The sequence below is a fragment of the Rhea pennata genome, chromosome 1 (genome assembly GCF_028389875.1).
Source record: "Rhea pennata isolate bPtePen1 chromosome 1, bPtePen1.pri, whole genome shotgun sequence".
In the NCBI taxonomy this organism is placed as follows: Eukaryota; Metazoa; Chordata; class Aves; order Rheiformes; family Rheidae; genus Rhea; species Rhea pennata.
Window position 1 is genome coordinate 144,306,852 of NC_084663.1, and position 16,862 is coordinate 144,323,713.

At 42.6% G+C, this 16,862-nt stretch overlaps 1 protein-coding gene across 1 annotated transcript; it reads right to left on the reverse strand.

The window, feature by feature from the left end:
* Positions 1-3,027: 3,027 nt before the first annotated feature.
* LOC134140051 (regucalcin) lies at positions 3,028-15,449 on the reverse strand. The gene is made up of 7 exons (XM_062574905.1): positions 15,384-15,449; positions 14,117-14,281; positions 11,648-11,830; positions 10,169-10,384; positions 8,517-8,648; positions 4,040-4,194; positions 3,028-3,321 (listed from the first exon to the last, which is right to left on the reverse strand). Exons 2-7 carry the CDS (start codon positions 14,277-14,279, stop codon positions 3,271-3,273), a joined length of 900 nt encoding a protein of 299 aa, XP_062430889.1. The 5' UTR covers positions 14,280-14,281; positions 15,384-15,449; the 3' UTR covers positions 3,028-3,270.
* Positions 15,450-16,862: the final 1,413 nt, after the last annotated feature.

The following is a 16,862-nucleotide window of genomic DNA, read 5'->3' on the forward strand; positions in this document are numbered from 1 at the left end:
GCCAATTATTTTAATTATACCCACAAATTAGATAGAAACAAATGAACTCAATGGGGACAGGCTAATTTTATCAATTTGAAGTTTTCAACAGAACTGGCTGAAGGCAGCCGTACTCCTCTGTTCCTCTGCCTGGCACCTCCCTGCTCCTCTGGAGCGTTTTCTTCTTAGTCCTCTTGCTCTCTCCTTTCCCTCTTCTTTTGTCCCCCCACGGTGAAACCATTACTGTTTTCTTTTTATTCTCTAGTTTTTATAAACATAATATAATTGGGATAGCATATCAATGTATTAGTGTAATACAGATATTAATGTAGACCATAAATATACTGTATACTCTGTATATTAATGTAGTTCGCATTGTATTTATCTTCTGTTGCATAGAGGCACACACTCAGACAATACCACCAAATGCTACTGTGACTTTGAAAATAGTAAGTTATCTCTTACCTCTTTTCTCAGAAATCCCTACAGTTCCCTTGTGCAGCTTCCCCCCCACGAGTATCCAGCCTAACTATTTACTACTCTAATAACTTTACTTTGCATGCAATCTGGTGCCCTGATCACTTAAAGCCATTCTTCAGCTAGACGCAGTTGTTTTCTGCATTTATCTTTCCCTCCCTTTCGGAGACAGCAGCAGACATGGTTAGAGTTAATGCAGACACAACTATTAAAAACCTCCAGACAGGCACAGATGTAACTACTCACCTTGGCAATATCCCAGTCCACAATGTTGTTCAAAAATCAAGTAGAGGCTTATCTCCTTGCAGCTTTGCCCTTCTGTAGGAAGGATCTGATCTCTCCTCACTTCTTGAATTGAAAAGAACTGGAGCTCCCCAAGTAGCCAATACTGCCTGCTTTTATTTTGGTAGAGCTATTTTGCCTGCAAAGGATTATTTGAGTTTTCTCCAGCTTCGTTAGGAATAAATACGCTTCACCTATGACTATAGATTTTGGTCACAAGGGAAAAAAAAAAAAAAAAAACCCTTCAAGGCACAGCAGCTACTCCTCCTGATACTGCTTTTCCTGTCATTGAGTTCTTGCTCAACCCTAATTGAAATCAGTGCAAGTCGTTGATCAAAGAAGCAAGTTTCATTAATAAATGAGGGATTAAACAAAAAGCCAGGGAGCCTTCCTAAATGAAGGAGCTGGCAGGCAGAAGAGAAAGGCCCAGGAGAGGTGATTGCTCAGTTCCAGTTTGCTGGATCTGCTCCATCATGAGACTGGAGTCAAAAAACACCTGTGGTGCCTGTCTGGGCTCCTCCAGGCGGGAGTGCTGGAAGCAGCTCCAGCCTCTCAAGTGGAGGCTGATGAGATCTGTGATCCTAGTGTATTTTGATAATACTAAAAATGCAACTCCCTAGCACATTCCTGGTAATTTAATACCTGTGAAACCAGGGGTCAAGCCACCAAGTCCTCACTGCGTCTGCCAGGTGCCTCTTGGCTGGTAATGAAAAACTAATCTTTGGCCAGACCTTTCTTACTCTTATGAGCTGTTGCTTTTATATTTCTAGCACTAACAGAAAAAAGGATTGCCACTTTGCTTATGCCAGGATGGAGATAACCTTATTGCCACCAGCATATGGTGGGCGGCTGGTTTTCCAGTAAGAAGCCCCTGTGCTGTAGTGGGCAGGCACTCCTCCCAGACTCAACAGGGAGGACACATATTCCACAATTTCATTAACCAAAAATGATGCCATTTGTTATCAGTATAGGCTACTGTTTTCATTCTTGATCTGCTGTTCCTTCCAGTGCTTTTTCACACACACACATGAATTTCCATTCACACCCATCTCGCTATTTCTGTCACAGGCCTATAGAAATACCATATCCAAAGCTGTAGAGCAACATTGCCCCTATGGGCACCTAAATGGGCCTGGAGATGGCCAGAGCGCACCATGGCCATGGCATTGGAAGAGCAAGCTCCGCTGAGTGAGATGAAGAGTGAAGGAGGAAGGAGGGGAACACAAAAGCTACCTTTTCTCCCCTTCTCAAAGCACATCGGAGCTGGTTGCTACATTTAGAGTTATAGTACTGCTCTAATATTGGTTCTTGCACCACTGCTGAAACTCTCTTCTCTGTATCCTTGTTTTTCAGATAAACAGAAGTACAAAGCGAGTGTAGAAATCTCTGCAACCTGATAGTGATGATACAGGGAGCTTAATTTGTGTTTGCGCCCACTTACTTTCTGTTCTACCTCTGAATGTTAATTAGCTATCAAGCAGCTCATGCTGCAATTATTGCTAGGTTTATGACTTTAGCGAGAATGAAGCTCTAAAATTGCCAAATTCTCCTTCTCCCTCAACTCAAACTTTCCTTCTACTGTGTTTGAGACTGCTTTGAAACACATCAAGCAAGTGGAGGCATGATGGGCACTCAGGGAGGAGCCCTCTCCTCTCCTCACATCCCATCTTCCAGCGCTGACTGCTAAAGGGCTGCTTAAACCTCCCCTTTGTCCAGCTGCTGGGACATATCACTGCATGCTTCGAAAAGCAAAAGCAGTGACTCCTGTGCAGGTATTGTTCTCTTTTAAACACAACTGGCCAAGAACATCTGGTGCTTTTCTGTCATCACAAATCTCCCTAAAGCAGGCAGAGACCTTCAGAGGATGGACAAAGATATGGTTCTTGCTCCAAAAAGTTTCGTTTTATCTGTGACAAAATGAGTAACAATGACATGTAATGGGGAGAAATGATGAAAGCTCCAGCTAATCAAGTGTTAATTTAAGCACATCCACAGCTGAGGGTCTCAAAAATGTAACATAAAAAAAAGCCACAGATACACAGTAATGAGTATTAATGATTCACTTGTCGAGAATTTCACAGGACAAATGAGGTTCCAGTTAAAGCAGTAATAAAACTACAAATGGATGTTTTACAAGAAACTTCGAAACTATGTGAAAGAGAGAAACTACAAGTAGTTTAATCAATAAATTATTAGAGCATAAATCACAAATGAGACAGGAGAACAAACAAAAAAACACAGGACATTAAAACAAAATTAGTTTACTATTGAAGAGAATTACAATACTCAATAGTTTATTAGGGTGAGAATCTTTTTAGCATAATAGGAAAAGTACCAGAAGATATTTAAAGTAATAAGGTTTAAAAGGAAAGATAATTAGTTTTAAAATATTCCATGTATTTCAGTAGTTCTTCTTCTTTTTCTGATGGGAAATTACAAAAGTGTTGTAAAAGATGCCAAATACCAGATTAAGACCTCCTAACTCATCTTGCTTAAATCAGTCCTCTTTAATCTAATCTGAAGAGTGAATATTTAACCTGCAAACGGATACGGTGGGATTCCTTTGACCCCTAGCCCAGTTATCTATTAAAAGAGAGAGAAAAAAAAAGATAAGCACAATAATTCATCACTATAAAACATTTTTCTTTCACCACCAGATACCTCACCAGACACCTAATGTAGAAAAGGACTGTGCCCAATTTGATACCCTACTATACTTTGTAGTATAGCCCATTATAGCCATTAATGTCCACCCACACTATTTTTCAAACTTCAGGAATCACAGGCCATAGTTCATTCCCCCAAATCCTTCCTCCGATACTACTAGGTCTTAATCCTGCAGTTGACACTGTAACCTTTGATATGTGTCTGTATGGAAGTGCAGGGTGACCTATCTTTATAGGAGATAATTTAGTTATAATTAACTAGGGAGTAAATAAAGGATCTTATCTGCCTTTGGTTAAGACATAAAAGTATTTACACACTTCCCTTGTAATAAAAATTAAAATGTGTTGACAGAGGAAAGAGTAGCAAGATGTTACGGCATAAGAAATTTGCAATATCAGCATTGTTACAAATTTTCCTATCTCTAAAAACATTCACCTTTCCTCTCCTGCAATAGGAAGCAAAACTATGAGCAATAACTTAACATACTATATGACTGATGTTCTAGCACCCTCTTCCTGCTCCCTACTACTCCCAACTGTTTGGCTATCTAAATGAAGGACAAGAGAGGAGGGGGGAAAAAAAGAAAAAAAAAGGCCTTTAAAATGAAGGGGAAAAGAACAAAAGAACTATTCACCTTGAAAACCCCACCAGCCTTTGGCTGTCGTGAAAGCCAGTCTTTGTCCATTCCTTGGCTGGCGGAAGTCACATACATTTCTGAATAATCCTTTCCTCCAAAACAGCAGGACGTTGTCTTGTCAACAGGAAGTTTCACAGTGTGGATCCTTTTTCCTGGAGGGAAACACACATGCCATTCCTGGCTTATCTCCTTACTACAGGGAATTTAAATAAATTATTGACAATAACCTACGTGGAGCCAGGTGTTTCACACCAACAAATACAAGGCAGGGGGAGCTCCCATGCGTCAGACTGATGAGAACCAGGACAGAGAGAAATCAAGACTCCTCTAAGTCACACTGTTGCTGACAGTGTATCATTTGGAAAGTTTCAACCTCAGTTATCACAAATGAATCTTGCCCCAAAACCTAGTGAGTCCTCTAATTAAATGCTAACATCTATAGCACAGTCGCCTGTATCTGAGCTCATCATCTAGGCTGCCCATATAGTCAATGGAAATGAGACATAATTTCTCCCTAAAATAGGTCACCTGAATCATGCCTTAGAGCTGCTGACCTCCCTGCTTGGACTACAAAGAGAGCCTGGAGCAAGGAGGGACCATGCAGCCCTCTTACACCTCTACTGCCTGAAGCCAACGAAGATGAATTCCTTGAGATTCAATAGACTTTCAAATCAAACCTGCATAAAATAGGGATCATGGGACACATCTGAAGTTTACAGAACACTTAGAGCTAACAAAATATGCATTTATTATACCATCAAATAGCTACTAGTCCAATGATATGATTAAAGAGACTGCCCCCAGCACTAACCTAAAGACTGCTGAGACACCTTAGCGCGTATTTTTCCAAAATTCCTCCTACAAGTGGGCAGTATGTGCTTATACCCATTAGGCCTATTTTATTTGCCTACAATTAATTTTTTCTTTCTGGAAATATACTAGGTATCGTATCGTATAGTTACAAATCTCCTTATACATATGTAATTCCCCTTGCCTCTCATTTATGTGTGTAAAAGGCTTGGTCTCCTTACAGTTACTACCTGTTTAATGGTGCATTGAAAGAGCAGGAAAGGGCACTTCAAAAAGAGAGGAAATGGAAAAAATAATAATAAAATAAAAGAAATGCATTGCCCATTTTTTGGCTTACTCTCAATATCTATGAGAGGTTTTTGGTCAGCTTCAGAGTGGGGCAGCATTTCTCAGGAGGCATTTCTCAAAGCACCCTTGCCTTCCCTTTTATTGCTACAAAAGCTTTTGCCTTCTCCCAACAAGTGTGCTTTTGTCTTTTGTAATGAAGCGGCAACACTGCAGTGAATTGGCAGAAGCACAGATAAAGTGGCACCAATCATCTCTACCAGAATATTTAAGCCAGGCATAAGCACAGGTAAAAGCAGGGCCACAAATCATCCATATTATTAAGCCATTGGCGCAGTCCAGGCAAAGTTTTGGCTCAGGTCCACCTAGTTCAGCATGCCATGCCCTTGGGGCAGTTTGGGCTCTATTTTGAGTGAGAAGACAGCCCCAGCAGCATGACATGAGTTATGACATGCCACATGACGCAGGACATTCCCTGAACTGTTTAATTTACTAGCAGGGGCCTAATCAATACAACCAAAACATGAGACAGAGAGGGAGGAGTAGAACTGCCTTTGTTTCATCGAAAAACCCTTACAGGAAGGCTGGATAGTATTAAACTGTCTTGCTTTAGTCACAAAATAAATAGCAGCAGAAAGCAGGTCAGCAGCAGGGGAAAAAGTCTCTTTTATATAACAGCTGGGACAGTTTGAGGACTTTGGCATTACTGATGATCTATGATAAGCATTATGTATAATAAATGGCATTAACCCACAATGGCCAAAATAAAAATCAAACTTTTTAGTGTAATGAGATTTAGATTGGCAGAGATTACTTGCATGCCAAATTACATGTTGATTCCCTGAGAAGAGCAGATCTTTCAAAATATGTGGAATACTGGGAGAAAAGAAGATCTGTCTGTTGCTTGGGAGGGATGAGGACAAAGTATGAGACCTGAGACACAGCTCCCACCAGCTGGGTCTAGAAGCACTTTATGGTTATTCAGTCAGCTGGAAACAGAAGCATGGCATGGCCTGATAGGTGATAAAATACTCCAGAGGCCACCCTAAAAACTGGCTGACATCAAGTCTGGGAGAAAACAGGTGGGAAGGACATTTTAAAGCAGAAAACAAGCTCTGTAGGAGGTGGGGTGTGAGCCCCAGAGATACTCTATTTGCTGAGTGGTCTCAGCAGAAAGGGGCCCCATAGATACTGTTTACAAAGGTCTAAGATGAGAAATGTCTTCCAGGAGGTACAAGAAAAGGTGCATCTGGATGCTCTGAAATCCACTTGAAGAAGTACTCATCTGTACTCTGCATCCATAGTAGAGATAACTGTAGCAAATCTTGTGGACACTTTGCACCCAAGGATTATAGAATACATCCATAAGGAGAAACTAGAAGATATTTAACTCCTAATTAAAGGGTGAGATAGCACAAAACTAACAGATCATTAAGTGACTGGAAGGTAAGACCAGACTTGGCAATATGAAAGTCAGCCATCACTTTTGAGTCCTTCGCACACCCAGTGGGGTCAGTCATCACAACCTGCAGTGCATCCTGAATCCAATGACAGCTGCCCGTCCAGAAGTGCTTTAAAAAAAAAAACTGAAAAGCCACATTATCCTAAACTAATTCCATTATCTCAAAACCTTTGTTTATAAAAGATGCCAAATAAACAAGTTTCCTTGACCATCCCCCTAAAAACATAATTCAAGCTTTTCAAGTTTTCAGTGAATACTTGAGAATCCCTCACATGCTTTAGATGAGCTCTTTTGTCATTGAATATATCTGCAACTGGCTAACAGTAATTCAAAGCCATGCTTTATAGCTATTGTGCTTTAAGAGAGATTTTCATGAAGTTCAAACCTGTCAAGATCATTTCCTTAAATAGTTAGAATTCAGCAAATTACAGATTTTACATATTGCTTGAAGACAGCACAGAGAGGGCAGATGAACTTGAGTCGTTCACAAAAGAAGGTGACTCCTTTGAAAACAGACACTTGGCCTGGGAAACTTTTGCTACTGTCCACTGCAAATGCTAGGAGTCTCACATGGAAGTCTTGAGGGAAGACAGGACAAGTCCATGGAAGAGAAACCCACCAGGAGTTACTAAATATATTGAAGCCCCATCCAGTTCAGAAAGCCCTAAGCTGAAGATTGCTGGAGGATGGATATGCATTATGGAAATATATTCTGCTTTCCATCTTACTATGCTCACCCTATGTTTCTGCCTATGCTCACTGTTTCCACTAGCTTTCCCTTAGGAAAACACTTTCCATCCCTTCAAAAAAGGGAGGAGAAAAGGCACAACAAATGAAAAAAGGAAGAGGGTAAGGGACAGTGGTAAAAACAGAACCAGAGACGACAAGTGGTAAAGCTCAATGCCCCCCAAGTGTATTCATGGGGCTGGTAAAGGCTGTCCAGGAGCGCTCTGCTCACTGAAGAGAGAGGATGCAGAACCACAAAAGCCAGTATGGCCTTGGATGGGTACAAATAAAGAGACGAGGGGAAAAGCCCAGCTCGAACCTCAGCTAAGAGGTTCTGGAGGAGTCAGTAGAGATGCTGGCACCTGGCCCACTCTGTTTGCATCTGTGCCAGGGTCTTCTCCATGCTATGAAGGGCACGACACCCCTGAAACCCTGCCACTCCTACACCGCACTGTGCAAACCGGTGCTGTCTGGGATCCGTCAATGTGAGTCCCCGCTCTCATCACCTGGCCCCTTGGAGACCACACAGTTTGGTGTCTGTAACGGGCCTTACAAATGTTTTTCCATCAGCCTAAATCATGCCTGGCACACCACTGAAGCCCAAATGTGAGTAGCAATGTGGCTCAGACAAGGGCTACATTCAAAATATTACTGTGGAAATGATAAAATGCTGTGGGATTCATTAAATAATTTTTATTATTTCAGCCGTAAAACTTTTTATGGTGTAAATCATTATCAGCAATAAAAAATTATTCCTGCATCAGTGTTACGTGGAATTTGTATTAACCTTGGTGTAATGTCCAAAACAATAAGCCACATTAAATAAACAAGAAAATGACAGGAGTTAGCTTTGCCATTTCATGGTTAATCCATTTTTCACCAGTGACTGTAAATTTGGAAGATGCAACAAGATGCTAACTCAAACAATTCATAGGAGTAACGGTAAGCCCCTCAGCAACCTTACCTTTTCCAACACAGCAGAGGCTGAGAGCAAAGGAGAAATATTTCCAAAGCTAAGTCATAAGAGCAGGAAACTAGGATAAGACTTAATATTGCTAACAAAAAAGTAATGTTTTAAAAAGAATAGATATACCATCTTTGTGTTGAGGAGAGAGAAAGGCTCTCATCTTCATTTTTGTTTCTTCCGTTTTTTAAATGCAGAATTCCAGTTCATCCTTTGCAAGGACTTACCCGTTTCAGGGTCAAGACGAATCACTCTCCCACCATCATAACAGGCTACCCAAAGTTTGCCTTCCGTATCAATGCACATCCCATCAGGAATGCTCTCCTCTTTTTCCAGTTTGTACATAGTCCTACGGTTGCCTGCAGGGCAGGAAAAAAAACACAGCAAAATTGGGTGAGATATTTGTTAAAATTTTCATTAGTCACAGCCCATCTGTGTTATTCTTACTATAATTTTCAAAAGCTGAAAGAAGTAGTTGGATCACCTCTACAGCCCCATTTGTTTCCCGAGCTTCTCAGCACGCAAGCCTGTAGACAGGTTTCCATCCAGTGAAAGTACAAGGCTTATTCTTGGTGCTCTTTTCTAGTGTATTACTCATGCTTCCCACTTACAAATTAAATGAATAACAGAATAAGTTAATTGTATAGCTATTTAGAACATAAATTACTTTTATAAAAGCAGTTTGGACCACTTCAAGTATGTCTCTCTCTAAACGGAGAACTAGAGACCTTTCAGCCCCATTGCTGAAACACGCCAATAATCACTGTTCCAGCACAAATCTGGCCTTCAGACACATAAACTGAGAGTTTACATAAACACAGAGGTCGAAAAAGCACCGACTTCAAAGGCATACTGTCAGCTTCAAAACAAACATTTCTATCTGAACTTTTATCCACTGTTATTAAGGAAGATTAAATCCAACTTCCCAACATTGTTTACTTTATGCTCTGACAGCTTCAGTGTTTCTCATTTGTAGAAAGATTTTTAATGAGTTTCCTTCATGCTCCTGGGGACTGCCAGATTGCCCACAGAGAAAGGAGAGGGGGACAGAGAAAAAAAAAAAAAAAAAAAACATAGGATGCTATTTCCTAAAGAAAAACTCAATTGTAAACCATAAACATAGCAGAGACATAAACATCTTGCACATTGGTGCAAGATGCTACACCTAATACAAAATTTTCAATTCAGTTTTAAAATTAACTCAATTTCAAATTGACAGGGTTCTTTCAAAGCAAAATGTTGCCGTCTGTGTACTTAAAAGCAAATTATTAGTCCAAGCTGTTGGAATTTTTCTTTTGCCCAAACTTGCAAAAGCCCTTAAGGGTTTGTTTTGTTTTAAATAAATGAAGAAAGAGTTCTGAGTTGCTGTTTCCCAGCTGTTGCTCAGCACTGTCTGCAGGATCCTCCTTTAAGAGTTTGTATTTTAGAAAATAAAATAGAGGGAAAAAAAAATCTAAAGAAGCCTAGCACCAGTTTTGTAAGACAGACTACAAGCTACTCCTTTTACTTTGCCTACTCTGTCAGTCATAAGAAATGTGCAGCCACAGAAATCTAACCATACAGAAAACACTTTGCTCTTTTTGCACAGAAAGATCAGATACACATTGTGTTTAGTTACAGTATTCCAGATTATCGCTTACACTCCAATACACATTTTAAATACTTTATAATAGAGCCAATAGCCTCCGACTAGTTTGAACTAGGAGCTTGTGCAGGCAGATTAATTTTAGTATGGTTTCTGCTGCTTTGTCCCAAGGAGGATTCTGAAGAAGTGATCTTGAAGCATAGATCATAATTCATCTTCCATATAATAACTGGAATAAAAACAAGCATCATAATACTTAAGACAAAAAATATTTTAAAATGCAATGATTCATACCAATTTTTCCAGTATGTAGGTCATAATCAAAAGCATCCACAGAGTAGGACAGGCTGTCAATATAAAAGAAGGTTTTGTGATCCAGTGACCAGTCCAGCCCATTAGAAATGTCCACACGGTCGAAGTGCTTCACTACTGAGAGGTCAGGGAGGAGCGTATACAGAGCGCCCTGGCGTCTTTCCAGCACAGCAGGTCGAATCTCCTCAGCCATCGTACCTGGGGGCAGAACCAAGGGGGAAAAAGCAGGTTTAGAGTGAACAGGCTCTCCCCCTGGTCTGGTGGGCAGCCCCTCGCTATGGCCGTGCCCATTGCTGTCAATGCAAGAGGGAGCTGTGGGGGGAGCCTCAAAAATTCAGGGGAAATTTTGAGCTAAAAACAAAAAGGAAAGGTGGTTCTCAGAAGTGCTTGTATTAGCAGAGGACGACAAAATGAAGCCTCTGTCTTTTGTTGAAGTGTGGCAGAAAGGGTGTTCAGAGTGTATTCTGCAGAATATTTGATTCAGTCCTATCAAGCAAGAAGAAAGGTGTGCTCAAAATATAATTTCTATATATCTTAGCATTTGGTATAGTAGTGCCATTGGAAAAAGTTTCAGCATCCTCTCTCAGAACTAGTCTTACAAAAGCCTTTTTGATAACAAATCTCATCTTTGTGACTCTAGGTTGTCAGTTTGAACTGGTTCTTGGGAGACTGGGCAACAGGAAGCCTGGGACCCTAAGCGCAAAGCAGAGACACCAAATAGTGTTTTTAAAACTAGGAGAACCTCAGAATCACTGAGGTTGGAAGGCACCTCTGGCACTTCTCTGGTTACTGAGGGCCGTTCCCAGTCGGGTGTTGAGTACCTCCAAGGTTGGAGGCTACAGAACCCCATTGACCAACCTGTTCCAATGTTCAGACTGGAAAAAAAAAAAAAAAAAAAGAATTTTCTTATGTTTAAATGGAACCTCCTGTGTTTCCATTTGTGCTCATTGCTTCCTGTCCTGTCACTGGGCATCTCTGAGAAGAGTCTGGCTCCATCTACTTCACCTTCATTTATACACGCTGGTAAGATCATCCCTGAACCTTCTTGAGGCTCCATACCACATTGTTCTTAGAAATACCATCTATAAATTCTGATTTATGATGAACGAAAAGCATGATATCATAAATTTCTTACCGGAAAATGACTTCTACTGGCACTTGGCCAGCATTCAAAACTAACATGCCAACAGGGAAGAGACAAAGACAGTACATTAGACTAAGCAGGCTCTAAATAACAGATCTCCTTTTAGAAATACAGTTTTAATAAGGTGATGACAAGTGAACTATATAAATTTATAACTGGAATTAAATTCTTCTTGAAGATCAAAAGGTCCCCACCACTTAACAAGGAACATACACTTGCTGAATCTAACACTGATCACAGCACGTTGACAGTAAACCTGCTAGGAGGAGCAGGGCAAACACTGAGCAGGAGGGAGAAAGGAACCGCAGCCATCATACCTGCAAAATACCGTCCTGCAGGATCCACTTTCCCATCATTGAATCGGTTGTTTGGTTTATCCTTGTCAACGTAAGTAATGGTGGTTACCAACTGGTCTTTCCATTTCAAAGCAGCAAACCGGGTTCCCAGGGTGATGACATAATCCCCAGATTTCCGGAGAGCCACAGAGCTCACAGGAGCATCTAGAAACAGGACAAAATAGAAAGGGGAAAGAGATATATGTACTATAAGTTTCTTTTCTACCTATCTGCTGCTCGCTTTAGACAGTCAAGCAGGCACATTGAACTCATCGGGATCACCAGCGTAAGAAATTACCTACTTCTGTAGCAACAAAACTGATGTTCAAATATATATAAATATATTGCATGTCACCTTACCCTTGCATGTCACCTTACCACAGCTTCCAGGAGCAATATCGTTACCAGCACCCAATTCTACTAGATGCTTTAAAAATCACAAAAGGAGGGACAGATACAGTGCGTGAATACTTTGTATGGTGCAATGTTGTACAGGACCCAATCCCTTCCAGGGGAAAATCGACGGCCACAAGAGCTCTGGAGCTGTTATATATGTATAGTGCATGCTGTACATATATTCAGCCCTGCACAGCTGTTCAGTGCTAACTCACAGACTGAGCAAGTTGATCTCGTCACCAAGATGGGTCACGCTATGTAGGGGAGCTACTTCCAAGATGAGCCTGTGCACTCTGCTGTGCAGCTCAGACATGCCTCTGACAGTAGTAAAACACAGAAAAAGGATGAGCAAAGCAAACACTAAGGAGTGGCAGAGCTTTCTAAGAGTTTAAGCAAAGCAGAAAATTAGTAAATGCTTCATGGTTACTCATTTGAGCTATTATATAAGTAAGCCTCAATTATAGGTTATTATAAAAGAATTAGTTGAAAAAAGAAGAAAGAGAGAGAGAAGGAGAAACAAATGTGAAGACAACATTTTGATACTATCTACATGCTGTGTATGGAACAATAACTTTAAACAGGGCAGTAAAACCCGGGATAGCATTTAACAGACAAGACCGCCCTGGTCCCCTACCTGCTGCAGTAATATGCATGAGACTAATTACCAATTTTTTTTACTTAGAAATAAAACATTTCTTCTATTTGTAGCTTTGCAGCGATGTAAGCAACGTAACAGTTTAATGAACACCTATAACTGCCATACGCCAGCACTGCAACCAAACAGGAGCAGCTCCACCACCTTGTGATGCCGCTTCACTTTGCAGCCCCAGCAGTGGCCACCGTGCAGCCCCGCGCCTCCTGGATGCGGCACCCCACAGGGACGAGGAGACCACCAGACTAGGACAGATGGATGCGGCCACCCAACCGTGCGGCTGCACAAACACAGAGCAAGGCAGCGTGTGAGCCCGCACGCCCGGCTGAGCCCGCCGCCGCTGCGGAGGGTTTCGCTAAGCGGGAGCCTCAGGAGCAGAGTCCATCGCAATGCCGTTTTACGCCAAACAGAAAACTGACCGCAAGCTCCGCACTGTTACGTGAGTAATCGTATTTTCCCTGCGGAGTAGAAAAGGGCAATTTGAAGCTGTTGCTAACCACAAGCTTTTCTTTATTCCCTATAAGCCTTAGTAGCACGTAATTTCTTTCTCGGTTTCCACTTTGGACATCACTCACTATTTTAATCACGTGGCTCTCTTTAGGTGTTTTATTCCCAAGGCAGAGCCATTAATTATGACCATTTAATTACTAAACAGAGAAATCTGAGGCAGAAAAAATAAAAGAGCAGCTACTTCAGCTACTATCCTGTCTATGTCTCCAGAGAAACCACATAGAAGAGATTATTCCTCGAAGAGTAGGTCCAAGTTGGAGGAAAGGGAGAACGGGGTGGAAGGAAGCAGCACACTCTCACAGCTAAAGCAAGAAGAAACAAGTTTGGGAAGCCGTGTTTCCAAAATTTGCATCAGGTCTTCTTTCATTTAAGAATTGATTTTGTCTCAGTGCAGAAAAGTCCAGATCAATTTATTGTGGATAATGTGAACAGCTTATGGGTGTGCAAAAGCAAGCAATTTTCACCAGGTTTTATTAATAATTTCTTAGATTTAAAACCTGGTTACTTATATAATCCATTTAAGGAAATTTCTTGAGACACAAATAAACATTTTGCAGTGTTATATTCAACAGTGAATCTGTAACTCCTTTAGGAGGGCTAGCACACATACCTTCCTTTCTGGAATAAACACCTAAATTACTCAGACTTAACTGATGACTCTGTTACCTTAAAAATATCTTCCTAAGCAGTTGTGCACAGCGCAAGTTGCAATGTCCTCCTTGGCCTAGGAAGGACAGGTTTGAGGAAAAGGTCTCCTCCTACTAGATGTTCATTATATAGCTTTTACGGAATGCAACTGCATCAAGCGTGTGTCGGTGTTTTACTGGAATATCACATCAACTCGGGGTGTGCAACTCAGCATCTCAGCAGAATATTTTTCAGTAGTTTCTTACCCACAGAAACAGCCTGCGTTTGCTGGGTGAGGGAATTCCACTTGCAAACCTTTTTACCGGTGATGTCCACGTAGAGGAGCGAGTTCTCCTTCTCATCCCACACAGGGCATTCCCCAAGCTTGCAGCTCTCATTGGGGAGGCACTCGATCTTGACGGAGGACATGCCTGAGGGGGAAATAAGTTCAGATTTACATCGATCTGTAAAGAGCAAGCCTGCATAAAATTAAGCCCAAAACTTCAACGCTAACAAATAAATATTTATGTTTGCATCTGGTTTAAGCATGCATTCTCAATCTAGGAGTTTTGTGGTGATCAGCATAAATCAACAGGTAAGTTTATTTCTGATTATACTGATAGTTTCACACTCTTTTGACGTCTTAATATTTTTTTACGCGTGTCCGAAGCGTACCAAAAAAAAAAAAACCTCCCATAAACGCATTAAAACTATTTAACTGTGTGATAGCATCGTCCTCCTCTTGCCGCGCTTGATAAAGCATTAAAAAGAGGCAGGCGGGCGAGAGCGCCGCGGCTCCCGCGGCACCACTGCCCCCGCGGCGGCGTTTCGGCGCGCGGCTGCGCAGCCCTGCGAACCTTTACCCCTACCGGCGACTTAGAAATAAATAAATTAATTAATTAAATAAAATAATTAAAATAAAATAAAGTAAAATAAATACAAAATAAAATAAGTTAAAAAATAAATTAAAAATGAACTAAAAAGGGGAGAGGGGGAGGTGCGGGCGGCTCCGCGCCTGGCCGCGGCTGTGCGCGGCACCGTGGCCGGCCGCTGAGGCGGGGAAAGGCCCGGCCGCCGGGCCGGGCCGGGACTTTGGCCCCGCCGCGGTGCTTCGGGCGCCGCTGCCCGGGCGCCCGCACTGCTGCGGGCCGCGGAGGGAGTATTAAAAGAAAAAAATTTTTTTTTCTTTTTTATGAGGAAAATGTTTTAAAAAGCCCGACAAACCCGCGGGGAACCGCCGCGGCCCCTACCTGCTGCCAGCAGCCCGGGCTCCCGGCTCGGGCCCGCCCGCCGCCGCCGCCCCTCTTATAGCGCGGGCAGGGGGCGGCCGCTCCGCTCCGCGCCGCTCCGCGCCGCACCGCCCGCGGGGCCCCGGGGGCGGCGGCGGCGGCCCCCGGCCCGGGCAGGGCACCCCGCGGAGCGCCCGGCCCCTGCCGCAAGGCAAGCGCGGAGAGCGAGCATCGGAGGGTGCCCAGCGCGGGCAGCTGCATCGCGCTCCGCAGGTCGAAGTAAAAAGGGAGACGGGGAACTTACGCTTCAGGCGCTGGACGAGGCCTCTCTCTTGGAGAGCCACTGAATCTCCCCGTTCCTCTCTGAGAGGTAAAACTGTACCAAGGCGATGATGAGAACAGCCAGGAATACGCTTAGGGCAGATCTGCTACCAGCTTTTGGATGCATTTCCCTCAGGAACCTGCAAGATTTCCTTTCACAGTGGCCAAGGTTTTGTGCCCCCGAGGAGATTTGCTTTCTAAAAAGCAGCTCGTGTTCCTTCCACTTGCTGTTTCAGGCGTGTGCTGAGCCTTCACGCTCACCTCCCACACTGCAGATCAAGGCCTTCTTTTCTCAGCTTGTGTTATAGTTCCCTGGTTTTCGAGAAGTCTGGAGACTTGAGCTTGCTCTGCCTTCCTTCGCTCTCCTCACTGTTAAGCCTCAAAAACTTCCTGCACTGGGAATGCTAGAATGAAGCTAGAATGAAGTTTCTCCGTGGTGCATACCTGTTTCCATACAGCATACCAATCACTGCTGCACACAGGGCTGAAGGCATAAAAAACCCCACTTCATAAAGCTGGGCAATACCAGCTCGCTTCTCCAGCATCCCAGGACGAATTACTTCATGCCTCTGATGCAGTAGATATGCGTGATATAAGCATGACTTCTGCTTCACTTCTCTGTATCTCACACGTCTTTGGCAGCCCTGGGTGCTCTAGGTACTTGCTGACTTACTGCAGTTTTCCTGCAAGCCCGTGTTTTGTGAACAGTGCTCCAAAACCTGCCTCTCCCGGGAGCAAGACTCTTGGTTCCAGCTGGGACCTTTAATAGCCCTTTTAGTCTAGTGGCACCGTGAAGCGCATGGCACAACATTGCACACTGGTGACTGAAGAGCATCTGCTCCCACGGGGCGGCCCAGCCACAGCTTCCACTAAAGGTACCTGGTTTTATCTGTTCTTTACAGTTTCTTAGTTGCAGTTATCTTCTGCCAAGCATTTTTAATGAATTACCTCTATCCCTATACCAGGCACTTGCACTGCAACGCTCATTGGATCTGGATTTTTTTTTTTTTTTTTTTTTTTTTTTGATATCTTTGGAAAATTCATAGGCTAAATATCCTTATCTACACCTGTTTCATGCAGATGTTCATTATCTTATTGTCATCATGCCTCAAACATCACATTTACATACTCCATCCCCTAATCCTGTGGAGCTGCCTAGCAATTAGGTTTTTGTTTTACAGGTTTGCATAGCATTACTTTAGCACGCGCTTAGCATTGCTTTTTCTCCTTCTGTCCCCACTGCTGTGTTGTACGACACATAGCAGGATTTCATCTCAGACCTGAGGCAAGCAAATTATCACTGACTGCCAACGAAGAAGACAAAACACCCAACCAGAAAAATACCACAGTTGCACTGGCTTTTTCGTGTACTTCACAACAAGGGACGAAGATCCTGAGGTTTAAATTTTATATAATATATGTATATAATATTATATATATACACACACACACATAAAAGTAA

What these genes read in the sequence shown, in the direction of transcription:
- LOC134140051 (XM_062574905.1), bottom strand. Translation starts at nt 14,279, where the DNA reads ATGTCCTCCGTCAAGATCGAGTGCCTCCCCAATGAGAGCTGCAAGCTT. An exon ending in TCGTCTTGACCCTGAAACGG is followed by an intron (nt 4,195 to 8,516) that starts GTAAGTCCTTGC and finishes GTTTCCCTCCAG; the next exon opens with GAAAAAGGATCCACACTGTG. An exon ending in AGGCTGGTGGGGTTTTCAAG is followed by an intron (nt 3,322 to 4,039) that starts GTGAATAGTTCT and finishes CTCTTTTAATAG; the next exon opens with ATAACTGGGCTAGGGGTCAA.